The following is a 19993-nucleotide window of genomic DNA, read 5'->3' as shown; positions in this document are numbered from 1 at the left end:
CATTCTTGCCTTTTGTGGGAACGTCCTGTTCGTCTTTGACCCAAAGTGTTACTGTTGCACACTTAAAGTCTCCTATTTGACTATTTTTTCTTTTTTTGGCTATGTTTAATGTATTTGCTAAATCAGGCAGTGCTGTGTATTATAAATGGTGCCGTTTCCTTTGTTGAGCCGGCTTTCTCCCACTGAGGGATGGAGGGATAAACCGTCCAGCCTCCTCTTTGTATTTCCAGCTCAGCATCTGGAGAGCGATTATTACAGCTGGTGAAAATTACAGGTTTGATTGTGGGACCGGGTCGTTTGTCTTGATGCAACATGTCAGAGCTGGAATCCCGACAACACACAAAGCTTAAAAGATCAGACTGGCTCTTTGCTTTCATGCCACCCTTATCTCAAAGGTTTAGTTATTAATGAGGTCCTTATTAGAACGGTAACTCCTTCCAAATGTTAAATACAGCCTTAAATCGGACTTTCTCTTTCCTGAAAGAAGAGCATGACAGAACATGTTGACCCAGCTGAGGAGATTTACCTGCAAATATTCCTTTCACCGTGACTCAAACTTTTTTTTTTTTTTCCCCTCTCAATTGCTGCAGAGCCGTGGCATGATAGATGTTTGGAATTTTATTTTGAAGCAAGACGCACGTAAGGTATCTTTAAAAATCAGCTGCAAATCTCTGCTCTCACTGACATAGCAAATGTTTGGTGTCTCCTGCATAGTGTGCCAGTGGTTAGGGTAGAATCACACGACAGGAAATTATCTACAGGTGGAAGTCGCTAATTTTTAAACTCTTAACTTCCTTTACTTCTCGGTCCAATGCACTATTATTACCGTGATGTAATTGGTTGCAGTTGTGTCCCTGGGATGTATTCAGATGGGTTTCTAGAGACACGTCTATGAAAGAAGCGATCACGATATAAAACACCTCCACATTCAAAGATATAACTCTTTTGTTCCATTAACTTAAAACTTTATATTACTTATAAGGTGACGTTTATTTTAGCACTATTTGTCCTGTAGGAAAGAAGTCCCACTCTGAGTAATATTTGGTTTTGATAGAAACACTTATTATGCTACTTACTTTTTTCTCCTGCAACATTTTCCTCAGATCCTCTCTGACCCAGAGTAAATCACGCCTATAAATAGCCTGGAATCACCCAACGTGAACGCTGAAGCATTCAAAAGTGTTCGGAAATGAGAAAACTTTGTATATTAAAAACACACGGTTGGCATGGAGACACTGTCGGGGTGTGATCGCATGTAGAAATGCTCGGGTGTTTCCAGCCACGTCCTTTCACTGCATCAAGATGTGACATGTACAACAACTCCGTACCATAATATTTTCTGTCAACACACTCTACTCATCTCTTGTGCTGTTTCAGTTTCCTGACACGTGTTTATTCAGCGCTGCTAAACTGTTTTGCATTTCAAATACACAAAGTTGCTGCGTTACATTTATACATGAAGAGGCCGCCGTTTCTACATCTAACCAACATCGATTCAAGTTGTATTTTCCACGTGCAAACACCACTTTCAACTTACTCAGTAGAGTTGCAGGTGCTACGTGTAACACTGAATGTAGATGCAATCTTGCAAGTGAGTTGTAAAAATAAACACACTCCCACCACAGAGTACTATTGTTGACGCTCCGCGTGCATTCAATGCATTTTCCAACTCCAAAGTTAGAATTTCTGAGTTCTGACAACAAATGAAACACTTGAGCTTAGAGATATATTTAAAAAAAAGAATAAAATATTTAAAGAATAAACGCTGCTTTTTGATCATACTCCCTCATTTTTTTAAACAAGATGTTCACCTGTAAAATAAATATATAATATGCATTTAAGTCACATAGTTTAAGGGCAATGGTACTAAACCCAAATTAAGTGTATTTAAACTCTTGACTTTAAAAACCGTAATAAAAATTGCCTTAAAATTCTCTTTCTCATTATACTGGCATTTTGCAAATAGAAATTTTTGAGGGGTTGGAAACCCAAATTGACCTAAAGTAGGAAAAGTTTATTCTGATTTCACGTCAGACAATGTGAAAAAAATAAATAAATGAATAAATGAAAACACTACATTTGGTTTTTTTATATAGCGTATGTAAACTTCTGCGTTCATTTGTAACTGTAACGCAATTACACTATTACATTTGTTTTATTTTGTAAATAAATAATTCACCCAAGGCAACCAGTCAGTCATCCATCCTTGTATAACCAATAATTAATAAAAAATAAGAAGGCTTTTTTTTGGGGTGGGGGTGGGGGAGTGTACGGCAACGCTCCCACCGGCCGCGTCCTCACCTCCGCTCTCCGCCTGTGGGTGGAAAGTTTTGCCCTCTCTTCCCAGCCGATTAGCCTCAGTGATGAACCGTGGGCGGCTGCAGAGAAGCAACAGCAGGAACACCAACCTGGATACGGGATGCGTTTGACTTAGATCAGGCTAATGACGCAACGGGTTTACTCATCGCAGCCTAAAACGGCGAGGAACAGGACGCTACTTGCAGGGACTCCCGGGTCTCCTATGACCGAGAGCTGGCTGAAGCTGACAGATATAACGTGACAGCTTCACGGACTTCAGGAAATTAGCCTCTCTAGAACGCCAGATGTGAACTTTCAGCATGGGATACGTCAGGCTGGCTTTTCTCTTACTCGCTTTCAGTGGAGGAGCGGTAAGTTTTCTCCTTTTTTTTTTTTTGCGTGCGGATATAACAAAATAGTCGAATAACAAATAATTAATATTTCATTCCACTGATTTTCAGCTCATGTTGGAGTTTGGCTCTGAAATTGTTTTCTCCATAGCGCCGACCAAGAAAGGTAGGCTTTCTGTTTCAGTTAGTCAAGAGCAAATGTTTGGAAATGAGGTACAAGTCCTCTGGAAAGGAAGTGATATTAAGTTTTGGGAAGAGAAGTACAAATATAGTGTTTATCCAGAGGTGGGCAGAGAAGCCAGAAACTACTCAAGTAAAAAAATAAAACGTCATTTAAAAAAAAGGAAGAAAAAAAGAAGAGAATAAGAGTAAAATATTATATTTGGAGTCTACTTAACGGAGTGACTATTTGATCTCAATATCTAATTATACAGAGAAACGTATAGAATATTTACCAAATTCTGGTATTTTAAAAAAGTTAAAAAAAAAAGAAAAGTGTACATCAAGACCATGTTTCCAAGGTGACAAGGTAGAAGAAACCTAATTTTTTTTTTGGTTTCCCACTTTCACCTTTACTTTTTAAAGTTTTTTTGTAGGCAGAGTTTGGGAGAGTATCCAAAACTTTTTAAATTTACTTCTGTATATTTTTGCTCAAGTGAAAGTAAAAAGTAGCCGTCTAAAAGTATTTTGTAAAAAGTCTACTTGACTAACTGATAATAACATCTGATTTAAAATTTAAAGATGATGTCATAAGACATATAATAAAATGAAGTTATGTGCAATTCTTGATATTTTAAAGACTAACATAAAAAAAAATAAATAACATGGTTGCAAAATAACAAATTCACTTATGAGACGTCCTGACCAGGAAAAACCTCTCACCAATTTTAGTAAAATAGCACATTTCTCTGTTCTTGAGCAGTACGTACAGGAGTTTAGTCTTTTTAGCAGCGTTGAGTGATGAAGCACAGAACGTTTTGCACATCTGCAATCATTTGAGTTAAGTGTGCATGAAGGACTGCGGGTCCTGAGGAGATCCTCTGATCCAGTATGTTTCTGGCTGGGTAAATTTCCAGCTGGAAGGTGAAACCTTGCCCCAGTCTTAAATATTTTTCAGGTGGCCAACTTTCCCACCTGAGCCTCTGATCTCTGCAGCTCCTCCTACTTAAACGAGTTTGAAATTTTTTTGTTTTTGCCAGGCATCGTGAAGTATAAACTTTTTTTTGTTTGTTGTTTCTTTTTTGGAGATGTCAGTGTTTCCTCAGTGTGAACAGACTGAAAGCAGCTTTTTCCTTTGGTTTTGGTTCTTCTCCCAGTTCTTACCACATCTGGCCAAGAATGCAAGTTCCCTTTTCGTCAGGGTGGATGGCTCCATCACCGCTGCATCACCACCTCCGGCTCCAAACCATGGTGAGTCCCAGGCAGCCAGCTGGATCTGCCTCAGTAGGTACACCTGCAGTCGTTAAAGCTCAAACCTCCCTTCACTCCGACTGTTTTCTCTCATCCACCGGTTAGCGGGTTAGCATAGCGATTCACTGAATGATCGCTGATGCAGTTTGTAACTCGAGCAGTGCAGTCACACCTATTCACAGCTGGCTGTGCTTGGGGATTCATGCAGCAGTGTCATCACAGCAGAGTGCCGGATGAAGTAATCTGCCCCCCAAAGGGGAGACTTGCATAATTTCCTTGTTGCTGAATTGTTGGCTGGACTCATCATGTCATCATGTCTTCATTACTCTTGAGTTATCTCCGTCGGTTGTGTGAAAAAAGGTAGCTCAAGATAAACACAGACACTTAATCTAAAACTGTGATAACAGCTGAAGTTTAAACCATGTTTTAATATTTCTGACAGTTCATCCTCGGGGTGTATGAACAGCTGCCACGATAAAACCGTAAATAAGCGTTTTTTTTTTATGACTTCAAGTCGTAACGTCTTCCTTCTTTTTTATTATTTTGGAAGAAACAACCCAAGACATGCTGAATATCTTTCCAGTTGCCGTCACTTGGAGTCGAGACAGGAAGGGTGGATGCCAACAAGTTCGAGCAACCTATACGCAATTATATATGGCCCAACAACACTTGTCCACCTACACCTAAAGTGTTTGCAATAAGACCCCACATGTCTCCGTGATGAGCTCATGGGCTCAGCGGTGTTGCAGCAGGTTTCTAGCTCTGTGCTGTAAATTCGAGGTGACAAGATGAGTGGGGGGGTTGAAGAATGCAAAAAGGAAAAAAAAAAGAAAAAGGTTTTTTTTGCTGCCGATTATTAAGCAACTTTTAAAACGAGACCCAGATTTCATTTATCGAACAGATGAAGAAAAACCAAACTGCGCCTGTACTGAAAACATTCCTCAGCCTAATAATTGGTTGTGTCACTCAGTCTTTGGGCCGCTTTCCTTCAGCCACATTGGAAAGTTTTTGAGCGGCTTGTTTAAGGTTTTATTGTAAGGTCTCAACTCGATTTAGCTCTGGACTTTGACTAGTCCACTTCAGAATGTTGATTTTAGTTTTTTTTTTAGCCATTCAGGTAGAAAACTCAGGGTTCCATTAATTACAGCAATTCGTCCAGATCTGGATCGCCACACTGATCATCACACTACCACCACCGTGTTTGGCTGTAAGGAAAATGTTGTTGGCTTCATGGCGGATGTAATGGGATGTAGACCTTCCAAAAAGCACCACTTTTGTCTAATCTGTTCACAGAATATTTCCCCAAACGTTTTGTTGATCATCCAGACATTTCCTGACTCCTTTTGGTGACTTTCATGTTGAAAATCATCGATAGGATATAATTTCTGCTCAGTCTCTGTGTCACCATTGAATGATCAACACTGACCTTAACAGAGGCGGGTAAGTCGTCATCAGTGCAGACAGAGAGTCTGCACAGCTTAGCATGAGATTGAATAACATTATTGCCAGCTCATTGCTGCTGGATTTGAGTAACATTTACATATTTACTTCACTTAACAAAAATTGCTGCTGGACAATATTGTAGAGGTAGCAAGTGTTTCACAACAATATGCACAAATCAATCAAAACTTGTGAATCCATCAGCATCTGGTCATTTTACTCATCTTTGTTGAACTTGTTAAAAAGGAAGCGTCGCCCTGTTTCTTCTGTCGTAGGTGCTCCCTCACACACAACTTTGACCGGGACAGACAGTGGGGCTTCTGTGCTCAATCTGTTGGTGAGAGTCCTTTTTAATCGGAGTGGAGATTTCACTCACTTCCTCCACTAAATTTTATTTCCCTTCCTTTTCGAGGTGCGTCTCGCAGAGAACTCGATCCCTGTCGCTGGAGGAATCCCTGTCAGAACGGAGGCGTCTGCACAGCGATCCCACAAACGGGAACTTTTCAGTGCTCGTGTCCCGAGAAGTTCACCGGGAGACACTGCGAGCAAAGTTAGTCAGCACTCATATTTCCTGCTACAGTTGGGTTAATATTCAGCAACAGAAATTATTCATTTCTCATAAAACTTCTAAACATTTTGTCTTTAAACCACAAACTGCAGAGTATTTCACTGGGATTTTCTGTGACAGGCTGAGACAAAGCAATGGAAACTGTGACGTGAAAGGAGAAATGACATAATAGTGTCAACATTTGATAAAAAAACATTATCAGTGTTCATTTGTAGACCGCTCACATAAATCAAAGCATTGTAGCGCCAGCCTTTGCAGCCACATTGTGTTTTCTTCATAGAGCAGAAAGATTCATTTTGGTCTTATTTAACCTGAGCAACTCGGTGACAAGATGCAAACACGACTGCTGGCTTTCTGTCAGCATTGGCTTTCTTCTTGCCACTCTTCCATAAAGGCCAGAATTGTAAAATTGTAAAAGCACTGCTTATTTAGGGGGCGTGCCATGGTGGCGTAGCGGTTAGCGCGACCCGTATTTGGAGGCCTTGAGTCCTCGACGCGGCCGTCGCGGGTTCGACTCCCAGACCCGACGACATTTGCCGCATGTCTTTCTCCTTCCCCGTTTCCTGTCAGCCTACTATCATATAAGGGACACTAGAGCCCACAAAAGACCCCCTGGAGGGGTAAAAAAAAAAGTACTGCTTATTTATTGGTTTACATATTTTTAGTTATAAAGAAATAGAAAAATGTGTTGCTTTTTTTTTTTTTTTTTATTTCACGGTTTTGCACTACTTCGTGTTGGTATCGCATAATATGTCCCCAGAAAAATACAGTGAAGTTTCTGTTTGCAACGTGAAAAACTGTCAAAAAAGTCCTTGGAGAATGAAGGCTCATGTGAAAGACTATTACATAAGGGCATTTTATTTTAATGTTCCTTTTTTAAAATTTATTTCATAAGCTTTGCACAAAAAATATCATTGCATTCATTCTCGGCTTTAGCATACTTTTGATTTCAAGCCAGCAATTTGAGAGAAATTAGAGTGTTTACTTAGTTCTGACTCATTTGTTTCCTAAGGTTTCCTCATTTTTAACACATGCAGTCAATACAACAGCGCAAAAAAAAACAAAAACTCAGCCACTTGGCATGCATTTTGCACAGCTCATCCATCCTCGCTACGCTCCACTGAGCTCTTTAATCTCCTCTCACGTTTCCACCCGCTGCCTTTCAGAGAAGTGCTATGAAGCCACACACCTGCGGCGCTATGACACCGGAGAGTCTTGGGGACGAATTCACCTCCGTAACGTGGAACAGTGCACATGTGAGGCGGGGGAAATCAGCTGTCAAAGAGTCCACTACACAAGTAAGATGTGCTTTCTGCCTTTGTCGCCGTGCCTCGAGCGCGTCCCGTTTGTGCCTCCTTTTTGTTGGCTTGTTAAGAAGTGAAACCCAAGGTGGGAGCGTGCGCTGACCTAAGCAGTGTTTTCTCTCTGGCGACCTGCAGCTTTGACTGTGTCTACATTGAAGCTTACGAAGACAAACGTATAGAAAGAACAGCTTGAACAAACGACTGCGTTGCATGAAAAGGATCACCTTCCCTCTTGTTCTGAAGAAAATGTTGTTTTTTTTCTTTTTTCAAACAACCTCCTCAGCAGTAGCAGCCCTTCCCTTTCTTTGATCACAGCTCCATAGCTACAGGAGTAACCTTGCCTTTGAATAAAAGGCAGATTATATGACTCACAGTGACTCAGGGTAGGTGTTATATAGAACACACCCCGCGGGTCCTCGCTGAGCTTTTTATCTTAGCGGAGGGATGTTCATGGGAATTTGACACATTTTCTCGCATGAAGAAGAGATCATCACTGGAGCGTTTTATACTCTCCCATGTGGTCCTTTTTTTTGTCATCATGGTATGGGCTTAAATTACATCAGTTCTGCCCAAAATAAAAGAAACATCTGTTCACTTCCACAACAAATACAAAAATTAAATAAATAACATTGATACAGTCCACCACTGCACCGCTGTGATTTGCGGCGGAGAGAGAGAGTCCCCAACTCCGATTAAGAGGCAAACAGGTTGGCGCAAAGAAGAAAACAACTTAATATTAAACTCAGTCTGAATTTGCTAAATGAGATGCAGAGCAAACAGGAGGCAATAAATCATAAGCAGGCCAAAAAAAGGTTGGTTGTAAAACAGTAAAATAACAGTGGGACATGGATAGATCACACAAAGAGTGAATGAAACTGAGATGAGAGAATTAAACTCGTATATTATATAGATTAATTATACACGAATTAATATTTAAAGCTTTTACTTCTGTTAATAATGACGAGTAAGACTGCTGCAACTAATGAAAATCCAAAATCCATCTGTCCGTCATCTTGCCTACTCAGTTGAAACCTGACAGTTCTTATGTACACAGTCATTAACATCCTCCTCAAAGATCGCAAGCCCGTAAGTGGTCACTGCGAAAGAAGTTGGGTGTTCACTATCAAAGCACATTAATAGAAGACTGAGTGGAGGGAAAAAGTTGCCCAAGCAGCAGACGAACCCCATTCAAGAGTTTCAGGAACTCCCACAGACAGACACGTCCAGGATGTGGAGGTCTGGTTTTGCTTTGGTTAGGCCACTCTTGAACCAGAGACATTGGGCTGAATGGCTGGAAAAGCGTTGAAAGAACCAGGATATGTGCTTGTTTGCCAGAGGCGGCAAGGAGAGGAGCCAGTTTCCCTCCGGCCAGGATATGATTCATGAGAAGCTCAAATTAATTAACTACCAGGGAGCTCCCTCAGCACCAGAAAAGATGTTACTCAAAAGTTACTCTTTTTCCGCCTGAGCCACACCTACTTCAAATTTTTTTAGTGTCACACAACAGTGTTAGGATTCCAGAAAATAGTGGAGAGCGAGTTGCAAAATCTCCCAAACTCTTTTTAGATTAAAGTAAATACTGCACTTTATTTGGACATCAAGGTAAGCTTCACTTTACAAACTCATTTTTGCCCATATCACCTACATAGATGTTCTCAAGGACCAGTTTTGTGAGACTGTATCGATGAAACCTATTAACAGACTATTGAAATATTAATAAAAAGCTGTTTCTGCATTCAGTAAGTTCTTCTTAAAACATCTTTTCACATTGATCAGTCCCTCTGGGATTTTGGGATTTTTTTTGGGAGCCTTTTCACATTCAAAAAACAGATTTTGTGGTGCTAATTTAGAAATATTTGTAAGACATTTTGCAATATTGGCACTTGTCCATGATGGTGAATGTGACTTTTTGTTACTCGGACTTTAACTGGACATCAAGTAAGGCCGAGGCCGGATTTGTCCAATAAACTGGATAAGATGGAAGAGCTGCTCCACCGGTGCATTCATGAACAGCTCTAGGATGCTCTTGCTTCACTTCTTTGTTTATGCCATTTGATAGTAAAATGCATAAATAGGTTATGTGATATTTTGTGTGTTTTCAGAGTGTCGCAGAAACCCTTGTAAAAATCAGGGAATATGTCGGCTGATCACGTCCACCGGAAAGGAAGCGTGTTACTGCAGGAACGGTTACGGTGGACCCGACTGCAGCCTTGGTAAGTAACCATAACATGACTCTGTTTCACTCAAAAATCTAATAAAATTATGAATACCCTCCCACCCCCACTTAGGTGCTGCTTGTATCTAGAATAGAAGATAAGTGTTTCAATTTTCTGGTTTTTCACAAATACATGAATGCTGTGTGAATTATAGTGGAAGGAAAGGAGACAAGTGACATTTTCTCTCAGCTGACTTCAGTTTTTGCTGGAATAAATCTGTCCAGACTGATTTCGCTTCGTGTGTCTCTGCCTGTTGTGTGTGTTCGTGCAGTGCCAGAGACTAAGTGCTACAAAAGCAGGGGCACGGGCTACAGAGGAGTGGTGGGCACCGCTGAGTCCGGCGCCCGGTGTCTGCCCTGGAACTCCGACCTGCTCTTCGACGAGCTCCACCTCGGCACGGTGAACGCGTCGGCCCTCAAAGGTCTCGGGGAGCATGCCTTCTGCAGGTGCGTGCATGCTGGAATCCTGCCATCGCTACACCCTGAAGCCGGCGGCCTTATCAGGAAAACCAGACTCGCTTTTATATTTCCTATAAATTCTATTCTAAGGCAGAATTTTCCAGCTTTCTTTTAAAAAGCGGTGCCGCTCCTTATCTCCCAACGCTTGTCGCTCGAGTGGATGAGGCCACACACTGTGTTTTACGCAGAAGCATAAAAAACTACCTTGAGTGTTTGAGAGACGCACTGTGAGAAATGGTTTTATCTCTGACACAGTTGCTCTGTGTCCGGTTCCCACTGTTTATCTTTAGCCTTTCTTGTTGCCATGACTACCTCGCAGCAATACGGTACACCCACATCAAATGGTATGTGTTGAAAAATGTTCCAGACGTCCAAGAGACCATTTTAAGAATCGGTAAAGGAAGCCTTTTAGGCTACATTCTGGTAACAAGAAAGAAAATCCTTCAAAGACTTAAACACAGTTTTTTTTATTTTTATGTGTTTACCCTGAAATCTGATGTGAGAGGCTCGGCCTCTGTGTTGTGTAACCCGCTGCATCTGTGTGTGCACAGAAACCCAGATGGGGACGCGAAGCCGTGGTGCTACACAGTAACTGACAGCGCCATCTCCTGGGAGTACTGCAACGTCCCCTCCTGCGTGACGCCAGATTGGCAACAGCTGACGGGTAAAGAGGAAACGGCGTTTGTAACATCAACATGATGTCGAAAACGGGAAGAAATGCTCAGAGAAAACGAGAAAGAAAGCGCAATTCATGACCAGCAAGATATAGAATCCTTGGAAAATATTGATAAATCAAAAAACGCTAAAAAGTTTCTACCTTGGCTGACAGCAAAAGCGAATTGCTCCTAGAAAGAAGGATGTGATTTCAAAGTAATCTGGTGGACGGTCTATCTATTTATCCATAACAGCCTTTAAGTCTGATGACCTTCCCTTCCCTGAACTTCTAATTCCACCTCTTTAGTCTAGTGGTTTAACCTTACCATGGTTCAGCATTTGAGGATATTTATTCAACACATAACTTTAAGTTATTCACAGAAGTTGTGACTATTCGCAGATTTCTTTTCGTAAAGCACATTTAGAATATTCGAAAGAAAATGCAGGTTATCAGACCAGTGATATTCCTTAGTGCTGTTATATATGGGGTCTGTAATCAGCTCTTTGGCTCACTTAATATGCTAAATGGTGAAATACTGTCCTGTTTTTTTTTTTCTTAATTTTTACTCTGTGCTCCCTCTAAAAACAAAACAAACACTGCCCCCCCTGGTAAATCTGGTACCAAGAGAGGCAGAAAGGAAGGCTGTAGAGTTTAGCTTCTGCAGAGGCGCGAACACGGTTTAAACTGTGTGCATCCATGCACATTGAGATATATTTGCTGTTTGAACTGTTAAAATAAGAAGTTATGAGCAATTTTAGAGGGAATCTCTAAAATATGTGGCCCCTAATCGTCATGGGGGTTAAAACAATGAAGCCATATTTGACATGTTTGATGTAAGAATCATTGAATCCCATCCATCCATGATCTTTACAAAGCTGTCGTGGGTGAGAGGCCGAACTGTTAAATTTGACCAAAGACGCAAATTGATCTCACACACTTGGAAGTGCATCATAAACAGCCTGCGAGCAAAAATCAACACAGAAAGGAAAACACTAAACGCAGACCTAAATCGTTGAAATAAGAACAAAATTGCTGTGCAAAGATGCACAATGACCCAACACAACCCTCAGAATCTGAACTTTATTTTTCTTGAAAAAAGGAAATTTCAACAGCTTCTTGTTTAACACAGAAGATGTGAACCTGTGTTTAGTTGCTTCATCATAGCAAGGCAAATATCTGGTGAACTAAGTTTGAATTAGTCTTAATTTTTTCTTCAAAAACGTAACTTCATTTCACCCACACCCATTCGTTTTACCGTCCCAAAGCATCCAGGTCCCTCTGTATCGCAACTCTTGATTCATCGACCCGGTGACACTTTGTCGCTTGAGAATAAGCTCAGCGCTTCATCACGCACCCAGCCGTTTGATTAAAAGCCTTGGCGTTTTCTGATCTGAAAGAGGAAAACTGAAAGCGCAGTGAGCGCCGCTAATCTCCACCGAGCCGAGGCGCAATCAAAAGCAAGAGTTTATCTAAGGAGCTTTTCTGGAACCTGGGCTCAGCCAGATACCGCGGGGCAGAATGAGGCATGACTCAGCCCGAATCAACACGTCACGTCAGGTGCAGCTGAATGTTTATGAGCCGAGTTTGATCTGGCACAGTCGGCTCTCTGTCGCGATGCCAGGGGTATGCACAGGATCCACAAGCTCCCATCTGCTGGAGCCGCTCTCCAGCAGACGATTTGCATAGAGAGAGGAGACTATGTCACCCAAACACTATCACCTTAAAGAGACACTTAGAGGATTCTTGTACCAGGAAGGAGGCCAGGAACGTTACTGGGAAGGAAACTACCAGCAGAGCTGTGAAGACGTTTCAGATCTTCAATGTAATATTTAAATCAAAGATAAAGAAAGTAAAATAATAATAATTTTTTTTAAATGAGGATTTCATCAGTTAATGTAAAATTGCTATCCTTATGTGAAAAAGTAATCACACCCCCAAACCTAATAACTTGCCAACAACTGTAACCAAGCATTTTTCATAACTGGCTAGTATATTTTGCCTCACTGAGGAGGAATTTTTGTCTTGATTCAGCCACAATGTAACATTTTGAAGCATGAATGGCCTGCTAAAGGTTCTATCACAGCATTTAAATCAGGCTTTAAGTTTGTACTTTGACTAGACCACTTTGAAACTTCATTTTATTGTTGCGATTTGGCTCATTGTCTCACTTTGTGATCCAGGTACGCTTCAGCTTAATGTCACACACACTGATAGTTGGTTTTCTAGTAGAGATTAGATTTCTCGTCTCTCTTCGGGAGGCTCACTAGTGTTTCCATCTTTTATGCATTTATGAATAATGACTCACTGTGGTTCACTGAAGTCCCAAAGCCTTAGAAATGGCCTCATTCGTTGGGATCAGGGAACAATTTGATGCTTTTTTAAAGATCTTTTAGCTTATCTTAAGTTGGCAACCATATAAATAGTGAAACTCCACTTTGCAAAAAAGGTGCTCCGGGTTTACCCCAGTGTATTTTAAGCCTGGCGGGCCAACAGGCTTTACTTGCATCCCCACCAGGCTAAGCATCGTTTATTTATTTTAGTATTTTCATGTTTGCCTTTATTGAGACCCTGTAGACAGTTTAGGTGCTGTTAATAATGTCTTCCAATAATACACAATCACCCAATGATATTTTAACATTTTCTGTCACCTTTAAAGATTTTTAAACGCAAAAATCAATGGCCCCAGCGTCCCTACCTCTGGGCTTAGCAGGTTTTCTGGGGGAAACCCTGGTGCTTAATTAAAAAGCAATTACTTTTCACATGGTTGTTGGCTAGTTTGGATGACTTTTGTCTATTGATCATCAACTGAAAACCGAGGTTTGTGTTTTATCTGATTATTTGTGTGTGGTATTGATATTTGTTAGCTGATCCGAGGCATTCATTTATTTAGAGAGCTACAGTAACAGCTGCGTCTTATTGCTTGGAATATTTATCTGCTTTAACCTTTTATTTATTTATTTTTTCTTCAGCTGCTTCTCGACGGATTATCCCGTTCAACGCCCTGCCTAACATCAAAAAGCCCAACTCCTCCAAGCGAGCCGGAAATCCTGTGTGCGGGGTAAAACACAAAAAGAGGTTAGCGGTAGCCAGGGGTCGGATATTCGGAGGAAACGCAGCCCTGCCGGGAACTCATCCGTGGATGGCAGCCATTTATACTGGACAGTCTGATTTCTGCGGCGGCAGTCTGATCTCCTCCTGCTGGGTCCTCTCTGCTGCTCACTGCTTCCTCAGCAAGTATGCGGTGCAGTTCAGCTGCACTACTTATTAAATATAGACTAAAAAAAATATTGTTTTTTTGTTTTTTTAATCCAGATACTTTAACATAATGTGAAAAGGGAAGCATTATATTCTGCAAAATGTTTTAGAGGTTTGTAGATGGGGATACAGTGTTTCGTTTTCTTAATCTATGAGCTTCAGAGTCACATTCTGACTAAAGCCTTAAAGCTCGAAGACAGTTTTTTCACCTGATTTTAGTAAATAGGTTGTTTACTAAACAACTGTATTGACCTAAATACAGATACGCTTAGATAAAGTATTTGTATTTAGGTGTTTTACATTCAAATTTAATCCCTCTCCTTGGTTCACTATATGTCACTCTGTCCAACAGGAAGAAATTTCCTTACAAATCATTTGTGATTCATTAATATTAATGTAAGAGAAAGTGTTAAATAATGTACATTAAAGACAAGAAAAACTATCACAATTAGATTTTTTTTCATTTATTGATCTATTTGAGATTAGAGAGGATAGAAAAGTTTGCCTGCATGTTTACGCTGCTTGATAAAAATTCTTCTCAGTGGGGCGTTTTGTGATGATCTGGTTTCAGACAGACAAGCTCATTTGCATAAAAAATGTATTGTTTTATTGTGACCGTGTGTTGCTTACAGCTGATTTAAACTGGTTTCCCCCCCTCAGCCCTCTGAAGTCTCAGCTGCGCGTGGTTCTCGGTCAGCACCACTTCAACATCACCGGTCCCAACACTCGGACTTTCGACGTGGAGGACTACATCTTCCATAAACACTTCTCCATTTTTAATCCGACGCTACACGACATCGGTAAGCAGCCTTGCTTTATTGGTGACTGGGAAAATGCCTCCTCCTTCCATCCAACAATCAAATAAAATGTAGGAAATAAACTCATTTTTGGAGCGTGATTCACCACAGCGCAGTTCAACAAATAGCTTGTAAAACGGTCTTCCCATGCTCGGCATTAAGCGCCAACTTCTTTTTATTTTTTAACGTCTGCTTGTGTGCCGCCCCTCTTCATAACCCCCTGAGCGACTGCCCATCGTCCTGCATCAAAAACTGCCTCTGTCAGCAAGGATTCAGTTACAAATGTCCCAGTGAGTCAATCTAGTTTGAACAAACGCCGTCCTTGTTTAGAAACACTCAAATGAGTTAAGACCCCCGCTCTGCGTTCGGAGCCGTGCGTCACTCAGCAGCTGCGCTCTTTACTGCCGGGCGTTGCCCCCGGAGTCTTCAAGTCTCCCACTTTCTTCTTCAGCTTTCTAACCCATTTCGTAAGCTCATGTTTGGTTTTTTTTTTTTGTTTTTTTTTCTCTCAGTTCTAATCAAGCTGAAAAAGCAGGACGGGCGGTGTGTGAGGAGAACCCCGTTCATCAGGCCCATCTGCCTCCCAGAAAAGAGCATGAAGTTTCCCGCAGGCTACTGCTGCTCGATCAGCGGCTGGGGACGCACGCGTGAAAGTGAGTCGAATTGGCACTAAAGAGGAGTTTATTAACTCCCCAACACCATAGAAGAAGACGTTTTTTTAAAAATTATTATTACTATCTTCTACATAATTAATGAGCCATTTGTGGTTTTGACTTTACAGAGGCAAATGGTTACTCTACTCTGCAGGAGGCAGGAGTCAGGCTGGTTTCTCATGACGTCTGCAAGCGGCCACAAGTGTACGGGAACCACGTCACCGACGACATGATCTGCGCGGGGCTCAGTGGATGCGTGGACGCATGCCAGGTAGGCAGCGCATTTAGACGAGCGGAGAATGATTAGGAGGGTTAAAGCCTCCACTCTGAATCGGGCCTGCAGGAATCGCTGGGCACATAGTGAGGAAAAACTGTGAAAGTTTGTAGTAAATGGTTACAGTCTGATCGAAAGTATTCATGTGTTTTTACATTTTGTGACGTTGCAAAATTTGCTTGAATCTGACTATTCAAGCTAATGTGTAATGTAATTTGCAGGGATTTTATGTCAGAGATGAACATAAATGACTAAATACTTTTGAATTGCGAAGACGTTAGAAATGGTTTCCAAAACTTTTTGCAAATAAAATCTGAAAAAAAAAAAACCCAGTGTGGTGAACATTTCTATTTAGTCCCACTTAAATAAAAATCAGTGTAAGTTGCCTTAATAAATTCACTGTGTTTTGATTCCCTCAGATTATTTTTGCCACATGTTCTCAGTGTGATTCAGATCTGGACTTCATTTATGTCTTTGAGCTAAAACATGGCCGTCCGACGCTTTGCTGCAGGTGACAAAATCAACAAGTTAAAATAGAGTTGCACAATTTTCAAGGAATATTTCACAGCAACACTATGTGGAAAGTTTTAGACCATCACGGTGAACACGCTACATAAACTTTAGCATTTCAGGCAATGAAGATGTTCATCAGGTGTGGGCATCAACACCAGTTAAAGTCTATTTAACTGGCCAGATTTACGTGACTGATATGCGGCGTATGAATGCATCACACTAAAAATCTAACATTCCACCAAATCTTTCATCCAAGCAGTTCTGTGCAGTCACACTAAAATGCGATGATGGCTGTAATTCCACATTAAGGTCGAGAGCACCTCCAGGGCATCATTTTGTATTACTTTTTTCAATAAAAACTAACTATATTGTTTTTTTTAAGTGCCTAATAATGAGGCAACACAATAAACAGGCAATATGGTCTAACACCGTGAAGAAGAAAAAAACATTCGCATCTTATTTTATCTTGTTTTGGAGGAATTTAAGTGAAACATTTTATATGTGCGATTTTCTTCGTTGAATTATTAAATTCAGGGGAAACGGATAAAAACTGACTTCAATTCCCCTTCAACACAGGAAGCGATGTTTAGTCATGATGTATTTAGGGAAATATAAACTCCAGGCTTGACCTGCTGCTTCGGTTTTAGTTAAAAACTTCTGCTTTGTAATTAAACGTAGCAGCACATGAGATGTCGGCGGGGATTCTTTGGACAGAAGTGGACGTTTTTGAGGCTCTCGCAGGTTTATAGGCATCTTCACCGACACACCAGCCACTTGAAGCATTTAAACTCCGTCCTCTCACAGGGAACGTCAGAGAGGACTGTTTATACCTCACTGGCGGAGAGCAATTTTTAGTGATGCATCGGGTTTCAAGTGTGTGACTCAGCTGTTTGCATGCGAGAGCTTTGATCTGTGCATGTATGTTTACATGCGTGAGCCATGTCTACTTATGTGCTTCCTCAGGGCGACTCTGGCGGCCCGCTGGCTTGTGCGAAGGGTGATGTCAGTTTCCTGTACGGGATCATCAGCTGGGGCGAGGGCTGCGACCAGCCGGGAAAACCTGGAGTTTACACCAGAGTGGTCAATTATCTCGACTGGATCCATTCTGTGATTAAACGGAAAAACGGGAAAACATGACAGTGTGTCACCTGGACTATCAGCTCGATCTTTTACTTGTATGTTTTTATACTATTTTTGGAAGTAAATAGAAAATATATATATTTTTTAACTGTGAAATACGTTGTGACTGCATATATTTTATATTACTTGACAAACCGTGAATCTTTAAGACCAATAAAAGAGTACTTTAAACAAAACAATGACATCGAACCGTGTTTTTATCTGCACGACGACGATCAAAATGTTCTGCTTTTCTGATTATTTTAAAAGTTGAAGTTGAATTTGCTCCCATTTTCTTGTTGAACCTGTGAAAACATTTTGATCAACTTAAAATGTAAGAATCTTTGAAGAAACCGTCAACAGGAGGTGAAAGTCGTGTTTTTAAACTCATCCCAATGGAATTGCGATGGACAAATAAGTTTAAGTCCAAAAACCCCAAAACACAAACCCAGGTAAATAATAGAAAATGACAATATTGGGTTTATAACAGAGGTCAAAGGAGCTGACCTCTTTTACTCAAACTGACAAGAAGAACAAAAACAAACAGATTTACCTAAATAAGACAAATGGGAAACTTGAACACTGGCTGATCAGCCCACACAAACACAAAAACACACACAAACTGAACTGAACCTACAGCATAAGAAAATCCCACTTCTCCTCCTCGTGATGCTATGTTTTGGTACGAACCAATCTGCAGGTCTTCATGTCCTTGCTCCGCCCCTTTTTCACCTCTTCTTTCCCTCCTGATGGACTGGAGCAGATGGCACTGAGGTAACAGAAAAAACAGAGATTAAATCAAGTCAAACACATAGCAGTGTGTGACAGATCAGGGAAGAAGTTGTGGAGAAGGTAATGTTGGGTTAGGTTAAAAAACAATATTCCAGTGTATAAATATCTTCTCTAGCAGCCATAATGCTCCACATGAGCATTTTGAGCAAGGAGAGCATCACTCAGAAAAACATCCACCAGGTGCGGTAAATCTGCAAGAACCGCAGAGATTGACAGCTAAAAACAGGACAGCTATTATTTATGCACTTCATAAATCTGGGCTTTATGGAAGAGGAGAAGTTAATTGTAATTCACGATTTAAACTTCATGGCTACATTCAAACTGCAGGTCTTTGACATTATATTTAGACTCCACTGTGGAACAGTCTGTGGCCCTGAAAAGACCAACAGAAGGCGACATGACATCTGGTCACCACAGAACCCACTGGTGGGTCCTGCGTGGACGGCTCCTCCTCTGCAGGCCCCAAGCCAATTAAAATTCTTGAAATTGTCTGAAATCTTAAGGAGAGAAGAATGCAGTGCAGTCCTGGCAAACAAGCTAGTCAAGTCCCCTCTGTCTGGACAAGCATAAAGACCATGGGAAACGTGTTCAGGTGGTTTCCAGGTCACATCTTGGTTTTCCTGTAGGTTATTTCCTAATAAACCCATCACCTCTCACAACATCAGTGTCTCTTCCTCAATCCTGTTCCGGGAACCAGTTCACCAACAGCCTTCTAACACGAAGAAGACCTCGGTCAGAAGAGAACCCCATCACCTTGAGGCTGGCTGGCTCTGCGCTTCTTCTTTCAGCAGGACAAACAGCCAAAACAGGACAGCCGGAAGTAGCATCCACTAGTGTTGTCTTGACTGTCACTTAAAAGTCCAAATAAAATACGTCAAATCTTCTGATTGCATTCTGGCAACATTTTAATGTGAATGGGACTGAAAGCACCCAGCTATTTATGAATTATGTGGTAGCTTGTCTCCACCAGTGCTCCCAGCAGCAGCAGGTGGCTCAGCCCAGTCCAGGTGGCAGCCAGGAGTTTAACACCGGCTGCCGGAGCGCTGAAGGACGGACGGACAGACACCAGGCCCCGGTCATGGCATTTCTCCCCCGCCTCCCCTCCTCTACATGCCCTCCTTGCTGTGGGTGGAGGGGTGGGGGCATAGCGAGCAGCGCAGCTATTTTGAAAGTGGCCCCTCATTCAGGCAGCGACTCTGCAGCTGTCAGGAACCATGACTGAAGATGACGGAATCTGTTGTCGTGGAGGGATACGCCAGACTCAGAGAGGGGAAAAAGGTGCTCAGTTTTTTTTTTCTTTTTATTTATTTATTTTTTTGTCTTTATTCGCTCCAGGGAGAAAAAAATATCCATAACTTCCGCAAACACGCTTGTGTAAAACTTGGTGTTTTTCTTTTACAGTGGAGGACTAGGTGGCTCGTGTTTCGTAAGCCGTCGCCTGTAGCAGGTAAGAAACCACTGATGTGTTTACTGCGCACTTTGGAGTGCTTTTCACATCTGTGCGCAAGTTTATTAGCGCCACTTTGGAGAAAAATAGTCACTTGGACTTGAGCCGTAGTTTCTGGCCATGTGTAGCTTCTTTAAACGTTAATAGCTTGAGCCTGTAAGTTTTGATAATGTCACATCTTTCTAATATTTGTTATGCAGAAAATATAAAACACTAGACGGCGGTGGAAGGATGGTGGTTTGGCGTATAAAAATTAAGAAAATCAAATCAATCTGTTTGTATTCATCAAACACAACAAATGTCAATTTATTGTCAAAATTACAGCATGAGACGTTCTCAGATTTGACTATACTTCAATATATCTTTATATATCTGCGTGCCTCAAAGTGAAATTTGTTGTGAATTTGTGCTAAACTGAATTATGCTAAGTTAGCTGAATTTTTT

The 19993-nt window shown here is 41.2% G+C and overlaps 2 protein-coding genes across 4 annotated transcripts in view; both read left to right on the top strand.

Annotated features, from left to right (window-relative positions):
- The first annotated feature begins 2337 nt into the window (after nucleotides 1-2337).
- On the top strand, nucleotides 2338-17510 carry hgfac (HGF activator). Of its 2 annotated transcripts, XM_032584172.1 has the most exons (14): nucleotides 2339-2669; nucleotides 2760-2814; nucleotides 3965-4058; nucleotides 5774-5835; nucleotides 5911-6048; nucleotides 7233-7364; nucleotides 9473-9583; nucleotides 9858-10032; nucleotides 10596-10708; nucleotides 13669-13933; nucleotides 14615-14754; nucleotides 15264-15404; nucleotides 15533-15675; nucleotides 17155-17510. In XM_032584172.1, the coding sequence occupies exons 1-14, from the start codon at nucleotides 2619-2621 to the stop codon at nucleotides 17326-17328; spliced, it is 1794 nt and encodes a 597-aa protein (XP_032440063.1). In that variant the 5' UTR covers nucleotides 2339-2618; the 3' UTR covers nucleotides 17329-17510. The 2 variants fall into 2 exon arrangements, with proteins under 2 accessions (XP_032440064.1, XP_032440063.1); XM_032584173.1 differs by lacking the exon at nucleotides 7233-7364 and having other exon boundaries at nucleotides 2338-2669.
- A 1650-nt stretch (nucleotides 17511-19160) lies between these two features.
- Nucleotides 19161-19993, top strand: part of LOC116733355 (protein Dok-7-like) — a 35652-nt gene continuing 34819 nt past the window's right edge. The window contains exons 1-2 of one of the 2 annotated variants that reach the window (XM_032584170.1): nucleotides 19161-19380; nucleotides 19504-19549. In XM_032584170.1, the coding sequence (XP_032440061.1) occupies nucleotides 19327-19380; nucleotides 19504-19549 (100 nt within the window). In that variant the 5' untranslated portion in view covers nucleotides 19161-19326. The remainder of the gene's footprint in view (nucleotides 19381-19503; nucleotides 19550-19993) is intronic. The other variant, XM_032584171.1, reaches the window with a different exon arrangement.

Source organism: Xiphophorus hellerii, chromosome 14 (assembly GCF_003331165.1).
Source record: "Xiphophorus hellerii strain 12219 chromosome 14, Xiphophorus_hellerii-4.1, whole genome shotgun sequence".
Lineage (NCBI taxonomy): Eukaryota > Metazoa > Chordata > Actinopteri > Cyprinodontiformes > Poeciliidae > Xiphophorus > Xiphophorus hellerii.
This window is presented reverse-complemented; position numbering and strand designations above follow the sequence as displayed.

What these genes read in the sequence shown, in the direction of transcription:
- hgfac (XM_032584172.1), top strand. Translation starts at nt 2,619, where the DNA reads ATGGGATACGTCAGGCTGGCTTTTCTCTTACTCGCTTTCAGTGGAGGA. An exon ending in AGATTGGCAACAGCTGACGG is followed by an intron (nt 10,709 to 13,668) that starts GTAAAGAGGAAA and finishes TTTTTTCTTCAG; the next exon opens with CTGCTTCTCGACGGATTATC. An exon ending in GATGCGTGGACGCATGCCAG is followed by an intron (nt 15,676 to 17,154) that starts GTAGGCAGCGCA and finishes GTGCTTCCTCAG; the next exon opens with GGCGACTCTGGCGGCCCGCT.